The sequence below is a fragment of the Apostichopus japonicus genome, chromosome 2 (genome assembly GCF_037975245.1).
Source record: "Apostichopus japonicus isolate 1M-3 chromosome 2, ASM3797524v1, whole genome shotgun sequence".
In the NCBI taxonomy this organism is placed as follows: Eukaryota; Metazoa; Echinodermata; class Holothuroidea; order Aspidochirotida; family Stichopodidae; genus Apostichopus; species Apostichopus japonicus.
This window is the reverse complement of record NC_092562.1, coordinates 3,130,082-3,154,532: the sequence shown is the minus strand read 5'-3', so window position 1 is coordinate 3,154,532 and position 24,451 is coordinate 3,130,082. Positions and strand designations below refer to the sequence as shown.

General features: G+C 37.6%; 2 protein-coding genes across 4 annotated transcripts in view; one reads left to right on the top strand and one right to left on the bottom strand.

Moving 5' to 3' along the window:
* The window catches only part of LOC139974284 (uncharacterized oxidoreductase YjmC-like), a 51,041-nt gene that overhangs the window by 1,549 nt on the left and 25,041 nt on the right, over positions 1-24,451 (bottom strand). Inside the window, exons 10-11 of one of the 3 annotated variants that reach the window (XM_071981333.1) lie at positions 16,554-16,639; positions 7,641-12,997 (exon numbers count right to left, since the gene is read on the bottom strand). The exons of 1 other annotated variant lie outside the window; for it this stretch is intronic. In XM_071981333.1, the coding sequence (XP_071837434.1) occupies positions 16,583-16,639 (57 nt within the window). In that variant the 3' untranslated portion in view covers positions 7,641-12,997; positions 16,554-16,582. Of the gene's footprint in view, positions 1-3,334; positions 3,377-7,640; positions 12,998-16,553; positions 16,640-24,451 lie in introns of those variants that run through there. One more of the 3 variants, XM_071981339.1, reaches the window with a different exon arrangement.
* The window catches only part of LOC139974254 (alpha-2Db adrenergic receptor-like), a 78,200-nt gene continuing 73,967 nt past the window's right edge, over positions 20,219-24,451 (top strand). Inside the window, exon 1 of the mRNA XM_071981275.1 lies at positions 20,219-24,042. The gene's annotated coding sequence lies outside the window, so the exon portion shown is untranslated. The remainder of the gene's footprint in view (positions 24,043-24,451) is intronic.

The window sequence follows — 24,451 nt, the reverse complement described above, 5'->3', positions numbered from 1 at the left end:
TAAGCATGACCGGAGTTGTAGGTCTCTTAGTTTCGTGTTTCATATTTATTTCATGATCACTAGAAATAGTGGCCACAGAGTTGCCTTCATTTCTACAAAATTCTATCATTCTTCTGACAGTGGTCACTGAAGAAAATCTACGTGTTCTCCAAAAGAAATAATATATTCCTATTTTATCCCACGTTACCCCTAAAGTCCCCATATTCCCGTATTGAAAGACTGTAGTGTAATGACATGACAAAGATTTTTAATCTGCAGCCCACAAAGAGTAGGGTTCTAATAACAGTTATTTCCTGTGGACAGTTTTTTTTTTTTTTAAACGGAGATCTCTTTGTTAAACTTCACCAACATATTACCATGAACGATACTATATATACTGTTTAACTGATGTACCAATAATACACGTGAGTCTGAAAATAAAACAAATAAACTGAATGACATCTTGTATGAATCTTACGTTATATCATACATTGGTCTGAACGTATATTATAACTACCACATCTGCAGTTTTCCAAACATATATCTTGTGGGATCCCTTTCTGTTTCTACTTGAAGGATTGGTTCAGGTGTTTGACATGTCTATTTTGTATGAAGAGCACAAGAAGACAAAAAGAACAGTGAAGAAACTACCATGATAGCACGGTCTGTTAAGGAGATATGACACTTTGAAGATATCAAAATTTCTTTGAAAACGACTGGTGTAGAAAGACTTACTGTGAGGGTGTGATGTCACATCCTCGCTTTCCTAAAATTTGTGAATATATTTCTTTAAAAAATTATTTGCATTTTTTAACACATTTGAAAATAGTACAATCAAAAATTCTTCAGATGCTTAATCTCAAATACTTCCTTTTGACAAATATGAGATCTCCTGACATATATTTAGGTTGAAAGTCATGAAATTTCACAAAATATTTAGAGAAAAAAACAAAGCCTTTTCTGGAATGTGAGGATGTGACATCACAGCCAGTCAGATTTCAGCAGTTTCTACACAATCTTTTAAAACTTTACACTTGAATATCTCTTTAACCGAAAAAGATATTTGAACAGTTTTTTTTACCATTGTGTTTCTTATATTGTCCTCTTTCATTTAATATAAACATGTATGACAACTGAACCAATCCTTTAATGTTACTGAATTACCGTTCAATTCTTATTAGCTCCGTTTTGCTTATTTGCAAACGATATTAGCATTCAGTACAATTTAAGTCAGCTAATCATGACATGATGAGATATGGATTGTCTCCAACTGGTTAAAAAACGATAAATTGTCTCCAAATAACAGTTTCTTACAGATCAGTGCGCTCTATATTACCCCATAAAGTTGCACACTTTTGACAAGATAAAACTTAGTAACCGAGCGCTGTACTGTTTTTTTTTTCATAAAATATAGATTTGCGTGCCAAACTGTTCCTCTTCGGTGAACCCAATTAAATGGGAATTTAAGAAAAAATTCCCTTCTCAGTTACCTATTTCACAAAGGTTTAAAAAGAAATCCGGCAGTCAATCTGAAAAGCATGACCGCTATGGCGGGCCATCAGTCTCAAATCATGGGAGATCGACTTATACCGATTTAAATCGACATATACCAGTTTCCCTCGACATATCATCGATTTATTTTACTTATCATCGATTTAAATCGACATATACCAGTTTACTTCGACATATCATCGATTTAAATCGACATATACCAGTTTCATTCTACATATCATCGATTTATTTTACTTATCATCGATTTAAATCGATGATAAGTAAAATAAATCGATGATATGTCGAGGGAAACTGGTATATGTCGATTTAAATCGATGATATGTAGAATGAAACTGGTATATGTCAATTTAAATCGACATATCATCGATTTATTCTACATATCATCGATTTATTTTACTTATCATCGATTTAAATCGATGATAAGTAAAATAAATCGATGATATGTCGAAGGAAACTGGTATATGTCGATTTAAATCGATGATATGTAGAATGAAACTGGTATATGTCAATTTAAATCGACATATCATCGATTTATTCTACATATCATCGATTTATTTTACTTATCATCGATTTAAATCGATGATAAGTAAAATAAATCGATGATATGTCGAAGGAAACTGGTATATGTCGATTTAAATCGATGATATGTAGAATGAAACTGGTATATGTCAATTTAAATCGACATATCATCGATTTATTCTACATATCATCGATTTATTTTACTTATCATCGATTTAAATCGATGATATGTAAAATAAATCGATGATATGTCCATTTAAATCGACATCTACCAGTTTAAATCGATGATATGTCGAATTAAATCGGTAGAAGCCAATTTCCGTGGACTTATACCAGTTTCTAGCGTCTCAAATCGACATATACCGATTTAAATCGACATATCATCGATTTAGCTCATTAACATATTCCAAATCCCGATTTCGGTGATGATTGACATGTGGAGATACATCACGTGTAGTCACCTGACAAGGCGGGCGAGTAATTGAAAATAAACAGGAGCACAGTGGAATGCATGATTTGAGCTTGAATACTGTAACTGTTAAACCCCATGGGTATATACTTAGCTACATTAAAACGTAACCTTACAGTAGGCCTCACTGCAGAACAATATCATCTTTGTTTATGGTGTAACTGGAGTAGGTAATTGCATCTGTGTACGTACTGTGGGCCTATTCAGTTGCATGTGTATTCCTATACTATAGCGCCACGTGTTCGAGTAGACAAGCCCAGTTTGCATTGAGATAATTGCACGTCATTTTGACATATCAGTTATTTCAGCCTTATTGTTACACCGAAATCTTTTTGCAAGTAATTTTCATCGATTTAAATCGATGATAAGTAAAATAAATCGATGATATGTAGAATGAAACTGGTATATGTCGATTTAAATCGATGATATGTAGAATGAAACTGGTATAAGTCGAAGGAAACTGGTATATGTCGAAGGAAACTGGTATATGTCGATTTAAATCGGTATAAGTCGATCTCCCATGATTTGAGACTGATGGCCCGCCATAGATATGTAGAAGTAAACTGGTATAAGTCGAAGGAAACTGGTATATGTCGAAGGAAACTGGTATATGTCGATTTAAATCGGTATAAGTCGATCTCCCATGATTTGAGACTGATGGCCCGCCATAGACCGCAGTTGTTCCTCTTACCTTCGTCTTTCATATTTATTTCCCTCATCAAAATAATTTCCTGATTATTACAAATATTGTTAACACAGCGTCTCCATGTCGACATAATTCCATGATAGAAGCCGGTTGGGTGTAGCCACAGTTAGATTTGTAAGATGTAGAGGCACCACCAGTCCACTGGGGTAAAGGTTGAGCCAATTTCATCTGCAAACACGGAACTTTTTAAGCTGAAAGGAAGGTTACTGACTTGGATAAAGCGTGTGTTTATAATAGAAGTTAATTTAATATAGATTACGTGTGGCTTAGAGGTCACGGGTCATGGAGCCGAGCAGTACGGTGGCTGGGATTTAAGTAAAACAAAGTGGGCTCACCAAGACACGTTAACGTGCCTATAGTATGCGTCATATGAATGGTAGTTGTACGGCGGTCTTGTTTACCCGGTAAAGGTTACCTGGTAAAGTACAGGGATTTTTAAATGTAAATTATACCAGATGAGCCATATAGAATTAACGGTTAAGGTAGTTAAAAACACCGTGAAATTGCATGGAAATATAATAGCTATTATGGTAATCCTATTACTTCATAACTTTGAAGTGCCGATTTTTGTCTCTTATGAAAATTGATAATTACTTTTTTTTGTTTAACCATATTGAAAAAAAAACATTCGAAAACTCGATTTTGTAGTACGGAGTGAATGCATATCGGTTCTGTCGAAACATTTGGAGTTTGTTTACTGGTCTAGCTTCCTCAAACCATAGTCACATTTCCAACTGTGTCTCGAAGTTTTCCAGCCCTTTTCATCAGAATCAATCCCAATCCACTTCCCTGGTACTCTTTCAGTACTAACTAGTATGACTTTCCATCATTTGTAAAAATGAGTTGCTCTTCATTGCAAATACTGTGGTAACACCCAGTGCTGCATCAGGCACAAGTTATACCAGGTTTGTGATAAACTGGTATATCACAAACGTGCATTTTTTTTATCAATAACACGTGCCAATTCTAGTTAACGAAAAGTGTTCTTTCGTTATTTAAAAGTGCCTTTCTGCTAAGTAAGTAGTAAAAACGGTGCCGATATCTTTAAAACGATTTATGGGGCTAGTATCAACGTACAACTGGAGGCTTAACTGCATCATTACAGCATCAGGGGTATACAACTGGAGGCTTGAAAACTACATCATTCATGGGCGGCGATCATGGGGGGGGGACATGTCCCCCCCAATATTTTAGGTGGGGGATATAGTATCTAATATCCCCCCCCCAATATTTGGTGGCATAGTATTTTTTTAGCATATATTATGTGTTTTTTATGATATCGCTAGTAATTTCAAAATAGAAAATGCTTAGATGCAACTTACTAGGCCTGGGAAGTGCCATTTCCAGCGATCTGGGAGGCATTTTCGGCCAAAATTTTCTTTTGCGCTTCGCAATTTATTTATATATATATATAAAATATCGAAGTTTTATAGCAGCCCTTATAAGAGGCTTTAATATTTGTACACCAATAAATTAACTGTGTCTGAATTTTCGAAAATTCCTTGACCAACATTCTTCATCATACTTCCCTCTACTCGTGCAATTTTGACCGGTCTATTAGGGGTTGAAGGGGTTTTTCTATATTGGTTGTCCATACATGAAATTTTGTGCAACATTATTGGGTATGTTTTGAAGTTAATTTATTATTCAAATTATGAACAAATAATGGGCTTAAAACCTTGAAAAGTGGGGCTGACGGGTATTGTGGGGCGTCACGTAGAATTACCTACAAAAGCAATGATCCACGGAGATGCGATGATGATCGAACATGATGTGTGACTGGTGACAATCTTGAAAAATGTTATGAATGAAAAAAAACTATTGGGAAAAACTTGGTTCTGAGGCAAAAGTGTACATCTGGTTGGTCATTTTCAAGCCTGAGAAGTGCAATTTCCGGTGATCTGGGGGGCTATCAAAACCAGAAATTTTCTTGTACGCTGCGCGCCAACCAATGGTGGCGCTCCGCTTTGATAGATGCCCTTAATCTCATTTCCAATTGCTAACAGCCTCACATACTCTAATGAGACGTAACGCAAATGTTACCAAATAGGCTGGTTGGTGGGAGATACGGTACATTATAAAACAAGGTTTCCACAATTTGACCCCTGGTGACTCCAACTGACATTTGACCTCCACAAAAAGCAGGCTCCTTGTACTTAACGTGTCGTAACTACATACTAAATATGAGATTGGTCCAAGCTTCCCTTCTTGAGATATCGTGTTTACAAGCAAGGGGTCACACACAGACACAAGCACCCACACATGCACTCATACGGCTGCATGACTACAAAGGTTACGATTATCATCGAAACCAAAACGTGAGACGGAAAAACCGATGGGGCTTGTGGTCTTCATGCACCTGGAGATTTATCGTTCTGTAGATGTCAACTTCATGTTTGAAAATTTCGATAATTTTGACTTATTTCTACACTGAAAGCAGTTGAGTGTTTCATCTTTTCGACTGTTGTCACTCTATATAGATGTATTACGAGGTAGGCCTAAATATAGGCCTATCTTAATTCCTATAAACGGTTGCGTATGAATTAGGAGTATGAATGATGACATCAGTTTTTTTATGATAAATTTATCGCAAAGTACAGCTTGAGTTCAACAAATCCTGTTATAAACATAAATGCAATATTTAGGTGTCCTTGGCATTAATTAACACCTAGTGCTGTGATCCATGACCATGAAATTGAAGTAAACATCAAACAGATCTGCCGTCGATGATAAAGCGTTTGTTTTGGGAAGTTCCTTCTGTGTACTTTGTTTCAGTCGCATAATGGAGAAGAGTAGAAAAATACTGCATATTGCAAAAACGTAACGCCACATATCACAGTTGCAACGAAGCATGCATAACAAACAATTAACCATTATATATATATATATATATATATATATATATATATATATGTGAAAGTTGAATATCTCTCGATGTAGTAGGTGATAATACCTTTTCATGCTACATACATGGGCGGCGATCATGATCGGGACGGGGGGACATGTCCCCCCCCCCCCAATATTTTAGGTGGGAGGATATAGTATCTAATATCCCCCAATATTTGGTGGCATAGTTTTTTTTAGCATATATTATGTGTTTTTTATGATATCGCTAGTAATTTCAAAATAGAAAATGCTTAGATGCAACTTACTAGGCCTGGGAAGTGCCATTTCCAGCGATCTGGGAGGCATTTTCGGCCAAAATTTTCTTTTGCGCTTCGCAATATATTTATATATATATATATATATATATATATATATATATATATATATATATATATATATATATATATATATATAAAATATCGAAGTTTTATAGCAGCCCTTATAAGAGGCTTTAATATTTGTACACCAATAAATTAACTGTGTCTGAATTTTCGAAAATTCCTTGACCAACATTCTTCATCATACTTCCCTCTACTCGTGCAATTTTGACCGGTCTGTTAGGGGTTGAAGGGGTTTTTCTATATTGGTTGTCCATAGATGAAATTTTGTGCAACATTATTGGGTATGTTTTGAAGTTAATTTATTATTCAAATTATGAACAAATAATGGGCTGAATACCTTGAAAAGTGGGGCTGACGGGTATTGTGGGGCGTTACGTAGAATTACCTACAAAAGCAATGATCCACAGGAGATGCGATGATGATCGAACATGATGTGTGACTGGTGACAATCTTGAAAAAGGTTATGAATGAAAAAAAAAACTATTGGGAAAAACTTGGTTCTGAGGCAAAAGTGTACATCTGGTTGGTCATTTTCAAGCCTGAGAAGTGCAATTTCCGGTGATCTGGGGGGGCTATCAAAACCAGAAATTTTCTTGTACGCTGCGCGCCAACCAATGGTGGCGCTCCGCTTTGATAGTAATTCGCCTGCACCCAAGCAAATTTCCCCCCCCCCCAAATATTTGAAACAAATCACCACCCCTGACATCATTACAGCAACCGGGGTACAACTGAAACTGGAGGCTTACAAAAAGCATCATTACAGCATCAGGGTAACAACTGGAGGCTTAAAGGCTTAACAACTGCATCATTACAGTATCAGGGGTACAACTGGAGGCTTAACAACTGCATCATGACAACATCAAGGGTACAATTTGAAGGCCTAAAGAGGCTTAACAACTGCATCATTACAGCATTAGGGATACAACCGTAGGCTTAAAGAGGCTGGATCATCACAGTATCAGGGGTACAACTGGAGGCTTGAAGAGGCTTAACAACTGCATCACTACAGTATCAGGGGTACTAGTGTAGGCTGAAAGAGGCTTAACAACTGCATTATTACAGCATCAGGGATACACCTGGGGGCTTTAATAGGCTTAAAAACTGCATCATTACAGTATTAGGAGTACAGCTGGATCTCAAAAATATAAATCAAAATGTAGAATTCCATCACCGTCGGTAAGTAACCAATTGTTCAGTTGCATTAAAAGAAAAACGAATTCATAAGATAAACACTACAATTAATATTTAATACCATCTAAACCAATATAAGCTTAAAATATATTAAATGAAAAACTGATAACTTCACCTAAGACATCAAACATTACATAGTCCCGTAATCGTCCTTCCCCGCCACCAACCTGCTCACCGTCTTCGCAAAATGAACAAAAGTGTTGAACACAGGACATACTTTAGACAATGTGTATCATGTCACGTTACTCCTGTATGATATCAGTTACTTTTTAAGTCCCCATATTCCCGTATTTGAAAGACTTAGTATATAGTTATACATGTGACGAAGAGCGTTTCCATACGGCTGTTCTGGCTCACTAAACATGATAGCAAAGACCTGTTCTCCAAAAGAAATAATATACTCCTGTATTATCCCACGTTACCCCTTAAGTCCCCATATTCCAGTATAGGAAAGACTGTAGTGTAATGCCATGACGACAAAGAGCGGGTCCATACGGCTGTTCTGGCTCTCTAAACATAATAACAAAGACCTGTTGATAATATGCTTCATATTTGAATAATTATACATTGTTTTGACTGTAGAAGGAAATTGAAACAGATGTCATCTCCCTCATTAACCTACTGTAATTAAAACCGAGACAACTGGTCATGCCAAGTAATGCGCTCTTTTTCAAGAAAGTTGCTCACGAAATAAAGCATCTCAAATATGAAAAGTGATATATGCTAGTTTTGTCTGAAGAGGAAGTGGGGTTGATCTGCTATATAACGCAGAGAAAGTAAGGATAATGTACAAATGCATCAATGCAAGTTTGCAAAACAAGATGACTCTAGACCAATTCTTTATTTATTATTTTGAAGCATATAACTCACAATTCATGTTCATTTCCTTGATTTCGTTAACACGTTAGCCAAATATCTTTCTATGACCTGTGCTCTCGGGAGTCCAATTTTAAACTGCATATTACCATCATGAATTGTAAATTATCTTTATTCAAAGAGTCTTAAGGTTTTCGCCAATCTTTTTCATAGCAATTTCCGATCCTCCCTCCTTGTTTTGCGGATGTTTTCGCTGACATTCCAGCACTTTCGTCTGCGACGATATCGATCATCTCATAAACATCATCATCATTTGGACATGACCCAGAAATAGTAAGAGGCTTCGGCTGAGATGTATGGCCATCTTTGATGTCTTTTCTGGGCTTCACCTTCGCTGCCTGTTCCACAGTGGTTCCTCTGAGTAATTTTATTGCTTTATTTGCATTAACTAGCCGGTACTGCATAAAACCCAAAATTATTAGAATAACCAGAAGAATCACCATAATCGATGATACGGCAATGACGAAAGGCAATGAAGAAGAATACTTTTCTCCTCCATTATTTGTGTCTGACTTTCCAGTGATATCAGGTTGCCAAGATCTGGTGGTTAACACCTCTTGCGTTGAATCTTTCACAGACACGCTGATATTGATGGAAAGCGAACTATGCGGACTCAACGGTCGACAAATGAAAGTACCCGCCGATGTCAGCCCTTGGACTGTCAGATACTCTGTCTCTGTTTGTCTGAAGTAGTCCCAGCCAGAGTTTACGAACACTTCCGATGATTTGCTTGGAGTAAATATCCAGTCATAACGCCGAGTCGGAGGATCAGCACCAATGGTAGGACAGCGAAGTACCAATGTATCCCCTAGCATGGTTTCAGCAGTCAATGTAGCATTAGGATCTAGCCGAGGAGGACACGTGAAATCGTGAGGAGACAACGAAGTAACAAGGAAACCTTGTAATGTAAGGGGTGAGGCACATCTATATGACCGGTCGAACCTGTCCAACCAGGAGGGCCTGATACAATGTTCATTACTATTTTGTACAACAGCACTCCTAAAAGATGAATTGTCATAAGCAAACCACCTTTGTGTACAGTCACAATTAAATGGATTGTTATCCAAATTGATGGACGCTAAAATTCCGGATTCGTTGAGGAATAATTCCTCTTTGTAATCCAAACCTTCAATCAAATTGTAACTAACATCCAACGATAAAGAACTTAATGTCATATCAAGAAGACATCGAAGGCAGATATTAGAGAACGACAGAATATTATTATTCTTCAAGATAATTGTTGCAGATAATGACTGAAAATTAAATGCGTCGTGGGGTATATAATTTATCTTGTTATTCTGTAAGTCAAGTAAAAAAGTATCTAAGTTGTCATGCAGAGTAACTGCACGAGCTGAAACCTCCGTCATACCGTTGTCTTTGGCGTAGAGTCGCAAATGTCTACGCCATGTTGATTGCCAAGATTTGATTTCCAAAAAGTTGGATGGAAACGAGACAAGTCTATTGAACGACAAATAGATAATTATAAAGCCATTGACATTCGGCACGTATGTTCCCGACGAACCTTTTATATTATTGTGTTGTAAGTCGAAGATGAGGGCAGTTTTTGGGGCCGACGTTGGCACATCGTTCCAGTTGACTATACTGATATTGTTGCCAGTAAAATAATATCTGGAATAAGAGGACGACAGTCCACACGAGAAAATCGAAGTCAAACCTAGGTCTTCGCAGTATAAATTAGTACCAGTACAACGACAAAGATCGGGACAAGGCTCACACTCTTGACATGAAACTGAACTGACAAAGATTAAAATAACGAAAATTCCTAAACGATCCATATTTGTTTCCCAAATTATAGCAGCAACGAGGGGTTCGATAAAAACTAACTTGATTTAGTCACGCTTTAGGTTAAGATGGGTGTTGCAGTCACAAATGGTTAGGAGTGTATTGCTGTAGTCACCTTAGGCTCATTTGGTATTATGCAGTGACCTCAACGGCGGTATGGTATGGTAGTCACTAACAAAGAGGTTCAGAAACACAACAGTCTACACAACCAGAGAACGACACCTTTTTGATTCACATCGGTTCTACAATGAACACTGAACGCTTGCTTTTCATTTCAAACAATGCAAATAACGTTTGCGCTGTTTATTAGATTGATGAGATTTTAGACTGAACTTTGCACAAAGTTAAGGAAATATATATACAATCAACGATGCAAGCTTTGCGGAAAGGAACACATTTGCGTCGTTGTCAGGTTAAGAAACGGGCAAAGTTTACAAGGTCTATACCAAAGTGCCCTTTGGCAATAACACTTTCTTGTATCTTCCTTGTGCAGTCGCAACTAGTCAATCATAAATAACAATGGCCTTTGTTGAATACTTTGCGTGATATGTAAAGCAAACAAAAACAGAAAATAAAACCATTTTCTATTAGTGAACGATTGTGGCCGCCTGCCATAGTGAGTCATATGGCTTGCAATATCTTTGAGTATATCACCGTACACGCACAGGAACCAAATGTATGAACCCGTATTTTGATTATACTGTACATGTAAATAATGCCATATATGTATATTATCAACAAAAGGCAGCCATCTTCACATCTCTGTTCACCTGGTTTGATTCACCAAATATAACTTGTTAAAATCACAACCTTGTAATGTGAGACATAGCGTTGCAACTACCTAATGTATGTCGGCTTTCAACACACACACACACACAAAGAAATAAAGTGTGATAAAATTAATGTTTAGTAAATGAGAAAAAATGAAGAAATTATAGGAAGGAATTACACGTAGGCTGTTATATTTTGTGTTAACTTAACTACTAGTCAGGGGTCATTGTGTAAACTGGTCAAGTGACATGTATAGCACAAAGGTGAGGAACTTGATTCCATGCTAACGATTGTTTTGCCCAATTAAGTTGTGTAAATCAGATAATATAAGCTATTTGCTAACTTAATTATAACCATAGGGAAAACCCTCCCAGCGGAAGGCTCGCCTTTTAGTACATAACAGATTCAGCACAATAGTTATTTGCAATCTAATAACCCCAGTTGAAGTAAATACTGCAGATGGAGTGTAGTATAAATCTAAACAGACTGAGTCAGTGCTTTCATGGTTTGATGACTGGGAATCATGTGACATAACACCACAACGGTGAATGAATGACAGAGGGACATTATTTGTGGTTTGGAAATTTTTGCATACTCACTGTTACAACAAAGAACTGAACTTGATGAGATCCATTTGATATTTTGACATTTGGATCTCTGCTGACCCCAAATGGCATTTGACCTCCACTCAAATTAATGTGGTTCTTGTACTTACTTTAAGATACGCCAAATATGAGCTAGGCGATGTAACTTGGGAACTCGTGTTTACAAGGATTGTGTTTCTCAGGTTTTACAGAGTGTGTCCTTTGACCTCCACTAAAGGCACGCCTACGCCTACTGGATCCTCGAAAGTTTATAATGAGTTTTCACCCTTTTTTTTGTAGATGTACTTCATTTGTTTCTTGTACTCATAATAGGGAAGCCACATACAACATATGATAGCCATTACAGTTTCCTATCTGAAGATATTGTGTTTAAAAGATTTGAAGTTTTGACCCCCTGGGACCTAAAATGAACTCTGACCTACACCAAATTGTATTAAGCTTTTACACTACATTAGGCTATTGGACTATGCTTTGCCTGAGCCCCTTTGGTGTTCAGGTTCTGGAGATACAGCTTTTTGAGAACCTCCACCCAAAATAATAGGTTTCTTTTACTAATTACGGGGAAGCCACTTGCCAAATAAGAGAACTGCAGAAGTTATTGATCTTGGATATCATGTTAAAAGCAACGGCATAACAGACACACATGGCCACTTGACTGCATAGGTTACTTCCCTGCCTATGGCAAGTAACCGAACAAAGAGTTGAAGAAGCTCGTTTAATACTGATATAAAAGTTTGACAAAGTTTTATTTATCAAATAAAGCAAACACTCACTTTTTATTTGACTCTATAATAGCTCATGCTGCAATACTTACAAAAGTACTAAATGCACAATGTTGCAAGAGGTTCAAATATTTCTAGAATACTGAAGTTCATGAAGTATTAATATAGTCACAACGGATAAAACAGCTTCACTGCTTGCATTTTTCTTCTTTAGAGAGAATAGTGCATAAAGGTAAAGGCACATAATATCCTCAAACAAAGTATTTCACAAACTTAATAGTACTGGTCTAAGAAGTGACGACAATGAGCTTACACATCTTAACTATTGTTTCTCTTGGAGCTGTGACACATTAGGTTATGGGTATTGGCAGTAGATACTTAACATAAACATCTGAATATGATAGGTGTGAATCGATGATCACTATAAACTAACAGTAATAAATGGTTTGGTTTTCAGAATTCCTTAATAATATCCCGCTACATGTAAGTCTGATATGATACGACTGATATTCTGATATATTTCATTTCTAAATAGCCTGATGTGATGTTGGCATTATAATTTAAGTTTTGGTTACCTTTATGGAAATGGACTACACGGCTCATAGCACCTAAAGTGTCTGTTGAAATGATTTGAAAAGTAAGGTTTGATATTTCAAATGTGGAGAGTGTGAAATGATAAGGTTTACATATCTCAGAGTGGTTAACTATACACTGTTAGCTAGCCTTTATTTGACTGTCTAGCATATTTGGTGAGGAGGTCACATTTGTCTTTAAGCTTTCAATTCTTTCAATTCTTTATTTCCAGTACAAATTATTAAATAGAAAAATAAATAAAATTATGATAATTCTTTCAATTCTTTATTTCCAGTACAAATTATTAAATAGAAAAATAAATAAAATTATGATAAAGATATAAAATAGTAAATACAAGACAAAACACTGAAAAACAAAATCACAACAATGGTTCTAGAGCACCATGTTGTATGAACATGGACGCCCTATAAACAAAAGAATTCCTATAAAGTTCAATCCTGAATCTGGGAGTTATTGCAGCATTCCTCAAATTGTAGTTTGTCATTGTCATTTATTTGCCTTTTACACTTTACCATTCCTGGTTAAGATAAAGTATCCGGTATAACTATCATGTCCTGATACTCACAAAACTATACTCGTATTGAGATGCCAATGTAGTCTTTTGTGTAGTACATCTGCGTGATTGTAGTCTTACACGTAGCCTACTATATTGCTGGCATTTTGGAAATCTAGTATGCATGACCATTGAGGCTATACTCACTTGTATACAGTACGTACTCATCACGTAGGCAACTACACAGCGGCCATTTTGGAAATCTATTATGCATGATCATTGAGGTACACGTACTCATACCAATGGAATGTTGTTGATTGTGTTTTGGTCGTCTTTTTTCTTTTTATACTGACTTATATGTTGACTTCAATGCGAGAGAGAGCGCACGAGCAAAAACTGTTAGTCAACTGCTTATCTAACTGTTGAATGCCTGCTTAGGGTGACTTTAATCGTTAAGAAGGCCTGGCGATTTGATCCTAGCAGGATCTCCTTCAAAGGCAAAGTGAAACGAAAACAGATTAAGGACACCTACCAAACTTGAGACAGCTGGACAGAGACTTAAATTTGGATCAATGAACGATGAAGAGATTTACAAGAAAAAAAAGACTTAATGAAAGTAGAGATAGCTTAGGAGATGAAAGGGCTACGTAAATAAACTGTGCAGGGGTATATATGTGTAGTAATATGGGTTAATTATTCAGCAAGTTAAAGACAATCACAAAACAGCAAACTAAGATATTAGCCAAGTTTTTCCCTGCCAACAACGTTAATTGGCGAGTAATTGAGGATTTTTGCAGATAATGAGAACAGTGTCCACGACAAATTCCACAGTTAAAATTAATCGCATACAGTTTCCCAAACCCACTAGTTTGAATTTAACCAATCAGAGATGCAGGTTTAGTTATGAGCCGTTGCTAAAAATAGATTCAAGACTTTGCGTTGGTACAACGTGGGAGTTATTATGGAACTCCCTGGTACAACTGCCATATAGACTGTACACAAATCAAGCATGGTGTTGTATTACGTAGGCCGATTGGTCAATGAAGTTCGTAGTGTTTAAATATTCATATTTATGGGCGAGGTTTATTTGGATCCCAACGGAAAATATCTTGGAGAAAAACAAAGTTGAAAGTTGCAAATTTTTCTTCAAGCTGAGAAAGATCTTCAGCAGAAACACCATGAAAGTGAGCTATACAGTTGCATGAAAAACATGGATTCCATCATCAAGTCCCACAACGCCAGAACAACTTGCAACTGTAGAGATAAAGGAGCCTGCCCCCTGCATGGAGAGTGCTTAGCCGACTCAATTGTGTACGAAGCTACCGTCACTTCCGGTTCCGACTCGCGGTCATACGTTGGGCTCACCGGGGGTGACTTTAAATCTAGGTACCGCACCACACGAAGTCGTTTCGCAACAAAAAATATGAAAAGGAGACAGAACTATCCAAGCATATCTGGGCACTGAAAAGCAAGGGGAGAGACTACACTATTGAATGGAACATATTGAAGAAATCCGACACACAGCAACGCGAATCAGGTTCATGCAATCTATGCACGGAAGAGAAGCTGGCCATAATACAATCGAAAGAAAGATGCATCAACAAAAGAACAGAGCTGTTATCGCACTGTCGCCATGTTAACCGTAAACACACACGCCTGAAGCCGAGATAGCTTATGTTGTTCAGTTGCCTGATGATCGGTGCGCGAGCCGTACCCGTGAAACTCCGAGTAGCAGTATGATCAAGGGCGTAGGAACCGGGGGCTGGGGGGCGCCAGCCCCCCCCCCCAGTGAAAAATGTGGAGGGGCGGAAGTATCATTCCGCCCCCCGCTTCGCAAGTCAGAAAACCCCTTTTTCATTTCCAAATGAGAAAAAAAATCTCATTTGGAGCACCAAATTGCATCTAAGGCCTGGTGAAAATACAAAATTAAGTTTACAAAATGAAGTGGGCGTTGAAGTGTGCTATATTGCACCAAATTGCATCTGAGGCTACCTGGAAATGCAAAAAATTCCAAAGGGGAGGGGGACACCCCCTCCCCTTAGACCCCTCCCCCAGGCCGGCCATCAGTCTTCAGCCCCCCCCCCACTCAAAAGTACCTTCCTACGCCACTGAGTATGATGATAGTTTAGTTAAGTATTATTTGTCACTTTGGACGTCCTTGATATGACCTTGTGTTTTGCTCTCTGCTTGAATTGATTTCCTTCGGATATGGTCTTATCGTTAACCTACAGCCTATGTTTTGCATGTTAACTGACGTTAGTCTCCAAAATAAATGTTCTGTGTGCATAGGCGTAGGAGCCCAACTTGATTGGGGGGGGGGGCTGTAATGACTTGCCCGAAAAATATAACCAAACAGTTTATCGCGCGCTCCGCGCATTCAACATTTTTATGTGCATATATCATATAGGCATGCATCGGTTATAACATCGCATGCCAATAACATACAATCATATGCCGTGTTATTACCCTTCCATATTGGTGATAATTATTGGGGAAGTTGTTACAGTAATAATGATAATGATAATATCAATTTAACCATTGAAATACACATTGCAAATTATTTTTCTGTTAGTAGGTGCCCGAAAATTCTCAGCATATTGCCCAAATTTTCACCCAATTTTTTGGTTGGGGGGGGGGCTGCATCCCTCCAGCCCCCCGCCTCCTACGCCTATGTATATGTGTATGATAAAACAATGGAGGTACAATGTTCCACGTGCATAACAACTGCAGTACAATCCAATAGAGTATGCAACCTAAACCATGCGCATAATGGGGGTAGAGCCTACCTCTACATTAATTTTAATAATGTTAGATTTTCAGTGAGCTTTCGAAAAAGATCGTGATAGAATCGAAACGTCAGACCTTCTAATTTTTTACATATTTACTACCTACACAGGCTTATTGTAGATAAGTAGTTTGCTAACAGTTTTCTCTCCCTCCCTCCCCGCCCTCTCTTTCTCTCTCTGAGGTTTGTTTACATATTCTTGTTTGTAATTTTAAGTGTCATATAGACCACAAATTATAAAGAAGGAAAGCGATCATGTTTCTTACCATTCTCACAGAGGTTGGAGGACAAACACACATACCAGTAATTGCATCGCATTTCCCGCCATGCTCACAATATGGACAAGACTGGGCGCAATCCGGAGGGTTCCAAAGACCAACGGGAATTCTGCAACAAACAAAATATCATTCCGAATTCACTCTATTTCAATAATTCCACAAAAGAGATAATTACAGAAGATTTTCCAAAACGGTAAAGTAACAACGTAAAGTAAAGCGTCTTCGGAAAAGTATCTCAAGGACCATTGTTTTATGCACCAGAAAAATCTTAAAATAAAGTTGACAGAAATTACGATATTATATTAAAATAACTAAGAAATAAGATTTTAATAAGGTGATTCCAATTCACCTAAAACAAGCCATAACCAACCCGCAATTATTATACCAGATGACAAAAGTACCGTCCGGCCCCACCACTCGCCCTCCGCCCCACCACCCCTCCCGCCCCACCACCTCCATTTCAAGCCTCGTTCCTGACATCTTTATTTTTTGTCTATTATACTGTTGCCCTACGATTGCCAAACTGAATGGGCGCAGAATGATAAAATCAATACGCGCATCCCGGGTAGCATACATTAAACGTTCTTGTTGATCAATTACGTAAGAGAAACAATAGTTTAAAGGGAGTTAAGACTCGTGCACAAAGAAACGTCTGATGCCGGTAATCTGACCTAGTTTCGAATTAGGTGTAACAGAAACGTTAGACACCACCATCGATCCCAGAAAATACACACACAGCTTTCTACCGTCGGTAATTAGACACTATTGTACAGTCAATACATACAGCAACGGTCAATACCCACAACACAGTTTACATAGAAGCGATGTACATATCAGCAGGGAGTTGTTATGGAACTCCCTGATCTCAGGTCCAAATAAAAGATAACAAGGTACCACGTTTCATTACTGTCTGTATTTTATAGCGACAAGAAGAAAACAACTTCACTTGCAAGCACCGGAAAGTTAACTTTTCTCAGAGGGCGGCACGCGGTTTGGAGGGAGTCTTCAATGCCTTTAAGCGAATCTCATATTTATACTGCCTAGCGCCACACTCCTTTGGTAACATAGGCAAGACAAAATATATCCCGAATAATCTTTTACATTGACTCTGATGTTAAGTTTGATTAAGTGTAAGCTAATTTCCTTTTCTATGATTTCTTGTTTCATATTTGTATATTTTCTTCCAGTGTGCTATCCTCGTGGCCACTAGTTTGATGACTAACCTTTGTTTCATTTCGTATCGTTTCATTTTCCTTTGTTTCGTTTCGTTTCATTTTCCTTTGCTTTGCTTCGTTTCATTTTTTTATTTTGTTTTGGTGTTCATCGTGTGTACTTACTGTCATATTCTGTTACTAACTATTTACTTTTTGTGTATATGACAAAAAATAAATTTAAATTGTATTGAACATAGCATGGAAAATTCTACCTTTTACATTCAGATCCATTTTCACACCAACCTCCCCTCCCCCTGACCACCATGTAAACCACTGATATTTTTGCTCTGCGAAGTTCGGCCAACCAGAGGATATGTCCTAGACAGATTTTGAAATATTAAGTAAAACCCTTGATGTAATTCATAACCAATAACCATGAAGGTGACCTTGGTTTCCATTGTCTTTTTTTTCTCTTTCAAGACCTTGCTAATGATAATGACTTCCTTGTCACTTATTTACATTTTGTCTTTACGGAGAAAAGAAGCGCAGAAAGTTTCCAACTCTTTTTTAGAGGTTGTGGTATGACCGCATTATCAGCCATTCACGCAGCTTTTTAACTATCACCTGTATTAAAACAACATTGAAAACATTTTTGTCATGGCGTATACTGTGTTTCCTATCTTTAAAGATTATATTTGGAAGTTCTGAACTCTCGGTTTTTCCTGTTTTTGTACATGCATGAGAAGCTAATTCTGTTCTGGGTTCAGAGGAAGCTAATGTTTTGATCAGACTATAAGAATCAAAACGTTAAACATCTGGCGTAGCTAAAAGGTCAAAGTTCGCTATGATCCGCACAGCAGCGGTTCTAGGGACTTGTTGCTCATATACTACATTGATGGTCGAGTATCGCATCTTGATAACTTTATCTGTGGTTTGGCGTAAACATTTTCGAGTGCCTCTGAAACATACGGAAGCCTAAAAGTGCCATCAACATATGCACACTTTCCCCAATAAGTCAACATTTTCAGTAAATTGTTTAGATAACATGATAATATCTTGTTTAGATAACATGATAATATAAGAAAATGAAAATCAGAAAATTTTTGGATTGCTCATTTGCTTTCACTGAGCAATTGAACAATTTTCTGCAAAATGTTTAATTGACAAGTTATCGTATGAAGTGCTGGAGACGGTAGTTGATATTATGTCATGTCCTGCTAAGTTAAGGCCTTACTGGGAAAAACATGTCCATGTTGTGACAAATCAACTGCAACCTGAATCCCGGTGTATAAACTGAGACCTGAAAGTGGACACGGAAAGAAGAGGACACTTCACAGAAATCTCTTACTCCCATGTGACTCATTGCCACTTGATGAACCAACTATTAAGACGAAGACAAAAAGAGTGAAATCAAAGGATCACTCAGATCAATGCCAAGTTATGATTGAATCTGATGACGAATCCAGTGATGACAACTCATATATATATGCCACATGTGGAAAACCAGACAGACACGGGTGGTGCCTCTGAAGGAATGTTGCCACTAGAGAAAATGGTTAACCTCTGTATGAAGATGAATAACTCGCAGTTCAAGATGACCATCTCCCAGTCAAGATGATCCACCCCTAAATGCGACTGACCAACCATTAGACGGAGATGCAGATGACCAATATGAGTAAGACGCGGTAGCAGTTCTTGATCTGGTACCCCATGAGGAACCTGATGTAGGACCTCCTGTACAACAGATGGGACCATCCAGAAGAAGGGAACCCAGGACTATACTCACTTATGACTATCTTGGTGTGCCGTCATTCGAACAGCTACACCCACAAATTAACAGTGTATTGGGTGATCCTCTCTCTGTACACCCAGAATGTTGCATGGTACTATCCGCCAACACCCAGGCAACCACATTGGTCTGGTCCAGTTACTTACTTACATCCGTCGGCTATGAGAGGACAGAACTTTGAGGTATCCTAGGCTTCAGGAAATGGTAGTGTGATACTATAAGATGCCTCATATACATCTATCTTCAATAGGGGAGTGGGGGGGGGGCAGTTAACGATTGTTTTTACTGTTTTACTGCTGGAAAGTATTAACGACATTAACACTATTTTATTGAAACTGTCACTATTGTGATCCGCATGACAATTGACCTATCTCATAGTTGGACACAAGGGTGACGGTGTAGAAGAAAATATATGATGTGTTGATTTAAATATTTCATATAGCTAGGAGAGGAAACTGACACTTGTGTTTTTCTTTTACCAATGTACTAAATCATCAATGATCGTACTATGAAGTTTATCTTATTGGGAGCTGATCATTACCAGAAAGTAGTAATATTCACTTCTTCCCAGATTTGTCACATATACTCGCAAGTGGTGAGTTTTTATTAATGTAGCGTGACTGCAGGGAGGAGGAACCCAACATTTAATGTACAGGTATAACTACTAAATTTTCTCTAGGAAAATTCAATATGTTTGCCATGGAGAGAACTTGTTTTCAAAACAAAAAGGTACTTACATATGCATTGAAGTATGAGGTCTTAAATGCAGTCATTTTTCAAACATTTACCATATTATCATTTAACATTGTGTTTCCATCATTTCAATTCATATATTGTTACAGGTAGCAGTAGATATTATATTCTTGGACTATGTTACGGTGCTCAGCCATTTTCCAATGTCGGGAAGACATCTTGTGAAGATGGGGAGAGTGTAACAGGGTTTATTTATCACCCCTTTAAAAATTAACTATAAAGTAACGTATTTCTTATTAGAGAGCGCGCGACAATAATAAATTTGTAGCTGTCTAACGCCTAAAGACAAATCTCTACGTTATCGTTCTCTCCTACTTTACAGGAGTACAGGATCCTGGCCACCCTGTTACATTCCCAACTATTCAAAGTAAACTATCATCCGTGGAACATAACCTCTGCAACTGAAGAAAGGCGGGAAAAGAAATAGTGAATAGAAACCAAATGAACTAAAAATAGATATGTTCTATACCGGCAAACACTTTACCCACGTCCTCTTCCACGCCAGGTGAATATCACGTCTTAAACTACGATGTAAGAAACGGCTGCTTCAAACATCTCACTAATTCTTTCGGCGACTTCAATCCCTATTCATTTAGCACAAGGTAGCATACGCCTATTAAAGCCCCATTGACTTACACATTAAATCACAAAATTAATGTGGTCTCTAAGTCTAGATAAAAGTTCTCACTAGCTAAACACAACCCATCACCAGATAGCTGACAAGTTGGCCTTTCATGGCACCATCAATTTCAGTATCATAACCATGTAGATTTTTTTTGCTATCCGATCCGAAAGTTTACGTCACTTGTAAACCTCTTCACTATGGTTTCGACAATTTATCCTTTACCGACTTTTTCATGTTTGCAAACAGTACTTGTACTAGAGGTCATTGTCTTAAACTTCAAAAGTCGCATAGTAGGATTAATATTCGGCATAACTTTTTTTCTAATAGGGTTGTGAATGAGTGGAATGGTTTGCCTGAGAAAGTTGTACTTGCAAGTAGTGTCAATGGGTTTAAGAATGCTTTGGACAAGCACTTTAAGCATTGTAATCGGGTCTGAGTGTTTGTGTCTTCAGTTTTTTTCCCTCTCTTTATAGGGTCCTTGATGGGGACTTACGTGTCCCTCCTGATCCTTTTTTCTACTAAACTAAACTAAACTCAGTAGTAAACCATTTTCGTATGCTGCTCCTGGGAGGACTAAAGGGGTCTAGAATTGCCTCAATTGACCCAATGATGTCACCACATGTACTTCTAATCATGCTCTTTCACACGCAAGCCACAAAAATAGATCATGATTGATAATAGGTCAACAGGCTTTTGGCACTTTTCCTGAAGGAGAACAATCGGGCGGATGGATATAGACTCTAATAGGAGTGTGCCACCACAATAGCATTTCCTGCGTATAAACTCGCACAGAGAGTATACGAGGTGTCTACGCGGCGTCTACGTGGCAATTTTCTTGTCAACGAGTTTATACACGGTTGCACTATATGTGCGCGTACACAGGTCCAGTTATACGTGAGCGGTACTTGTAGTTGCATTTAAACAACACCCTTTGTGTTTATTGAGAACTATAGATGCCCGAATGATTGTAGACAATGACATGGGCTTTTAGCCAATCAAATCACAAGAAATTTAGAAACCACCATTGACTACTTTTAGCATGAAAAAGTCTGTAATGGAATTGTTGTTAACAAAGTACTTGCGTTGATTGTTATGATTGATTTGTTTTCAAACAAATTCAGTCATCTGTGCAAGGACTGGAATTTTGGTTCTTTCAAGAAAAAGTTGTGGTTGTTGAAAAGAAAGAAAGATATTCATTCAAAAACTTGTTATGTTTGTCATAGGCCTAGCTGTAAATGTGTGTACTTGAGGTTTGTTTACCCCAAAATGAAGGAGGAAGCAATTTGAAGCTTTTGCGTCCCTGACTAAAAGTAAGACTACTCACTAAGGCCAATATACCTGGCCTGCGTAGCCTAACGTTACGGTACTTACCTACAAAGCTAAATTGATACCTTGTGGTATAAATTACGTACGGCTCTCGCGCAAGGTGCTCTATTTTAAAGCACCAAAGTGTTTGAAAATTGCAGGACGTACGTAACTATAACATATTTAATAGTCCATGGGCACATATCCAGTAACTTCAGTGCACACGATGCGTGCAAAGTACCACGACCAGCAACTCCAGTAGTATATGTTGGTGCTTTCATTGTACAACCAAACAATCCTTCGGACAACCAAATATGACGGCGAGGTTGTCGGAAGGACAACCTTAACATTTTCTTCAAAATGAGCCCTGGCTATGAGAGAACCTACAGCTCCGCACAAGTTGAGCAACGAAAACAGTTTTCGGTTCAACAAAGACATACTTCATATTGCCTTATATTAAACTACAGCTCATGCCATCACGTTAAAGTTCCACACAATTTATTGCAAGGCTATTGATACCATGTACAAGTTATACATGCAGAGGTCATTTGAGGTCACTGGAACCTTTGCAGTAACCATACACTTCCTCCTTTAAAGTGTTGATATGTATTGATTTTATCTTAGCCAAATATAGGTCACTTACTCTCCGCCAAGTGTTGAAGCATTACTTGAAGCCACTGCTGAAGTCTTCAGCTTTATATTTGAGGAATTTTCTTGAAATAGTGATATTCAGTTTAATTAAAGTGCATGTATCCTTGAAATTTCAAAACAGAAAAGCCAATCAGGGGACTGTACAACACAAAATTGTACACTATTCTAAGCATATCCCACAGTCTATATAGTAGATGGTAAGTCTCTGATTTCTAGTTTATTTCGCCGTGATGTATGTGAGTCTTACATGTCTTAATTTGTTTCATCTGTTTAAGTCAATGTAAGTACAGCTATCCTGTGTGTTCATGTCATTGCATTATAACTACCGACAGAACAAGACTTATTTGCAAAAAATGTGTAAGAGCTCAGACTCTTGATCAGAAATGGATACTTTGGCACAACAGATAATCTCTATGCAGATCATGTGTATTCCGCATGGCCATGACTAATGATTACCTTCCACAGTATAAGTGTTCCTCATCACATGTGATTCCTATATTGCTTTCACCTTCTGATACAATATCCAAACCATTGATTGTTACAACAACAAAAAACTAAACCTCACTAGTTTTGGTATTTACATACAATGATACTTACCTGTCTTCATGTTGATGAGATGCAAAACACAACTGAAAACAGTGAACAGGTGTAATTCCTAACCAAGGAAGTTTTCGGTAGAATTACGGTTAATTACTTTGTGAATTTAGGAGGGAGAGGTGATGGGTGTAACCAGAGGAGGGTCAATGGGAGTGAAGTTCTAACATTTTGCCAGTTAATAGGTCAGCTAGGTAAATGGAAAGGTGCAATAGTAGCATTGAGACAGGTAAGAGAGGAGCGCAGTACATTCCAAACTACCAGGAAGCCTGAAATATGACTACAACTAGAGGGTCAATCAAGCTGCTTTCCTGTTTTCTAAACCATAAAAGTGAATTGAATAGTGAAATTACACATCTGTTGGACACAAAGAGTGTAACCATGGCCTTCATTTTGTGTCAGTCCTCGTTAAATTTGTAGTCAAAGAGCATTGAGATACATGGAAGAAACTTCAGTAAATGTTTTTTTTTTACTGTATCAAATTTACACCAATTTCACAAAATCTTTTCTTGCAGATGAAATGAAGTACTTGGCATTTTCTCTTGTCACTCAGTTGTTTTGGGGAAGTTCAACATCGAAAGGTGCATAACACTGTATGCACTATTGCAACCTCATTGCAATCAGTCATAGATGTAAATCGAGTAAGTTTTAATTGTTTAGCTGAATCTACATGGAATTGCATTAGCTGATAGCCCACTGATTATTGGTAAAGTGGGACAAGTTTGGATATGTTAGGAAATTAAACAATTAATTTACTGGTGATGTCAGCCAGAGGTGACATGACTTTGCAAAGTAAAAACAAACTTGTTTAAAATGAAGAGAAATCGCTTTGACAGAGATCTTACAGTGCTCTTCCTTCATGTACCGTAAATTGACAAGAACAAAAACAATCTTGAACCAATACAATACCCTTTGATTTTTGAAGTGGTTTAAGTAAAAAAGTTTCACATCAATCCATCTCTCTGTTCACAATTGAAAAAAAAAGAAACTGCTTGTACAACTTCAATGAAAACTTGGACAGAGATGACACCTGATGAAGATATAGAGGTG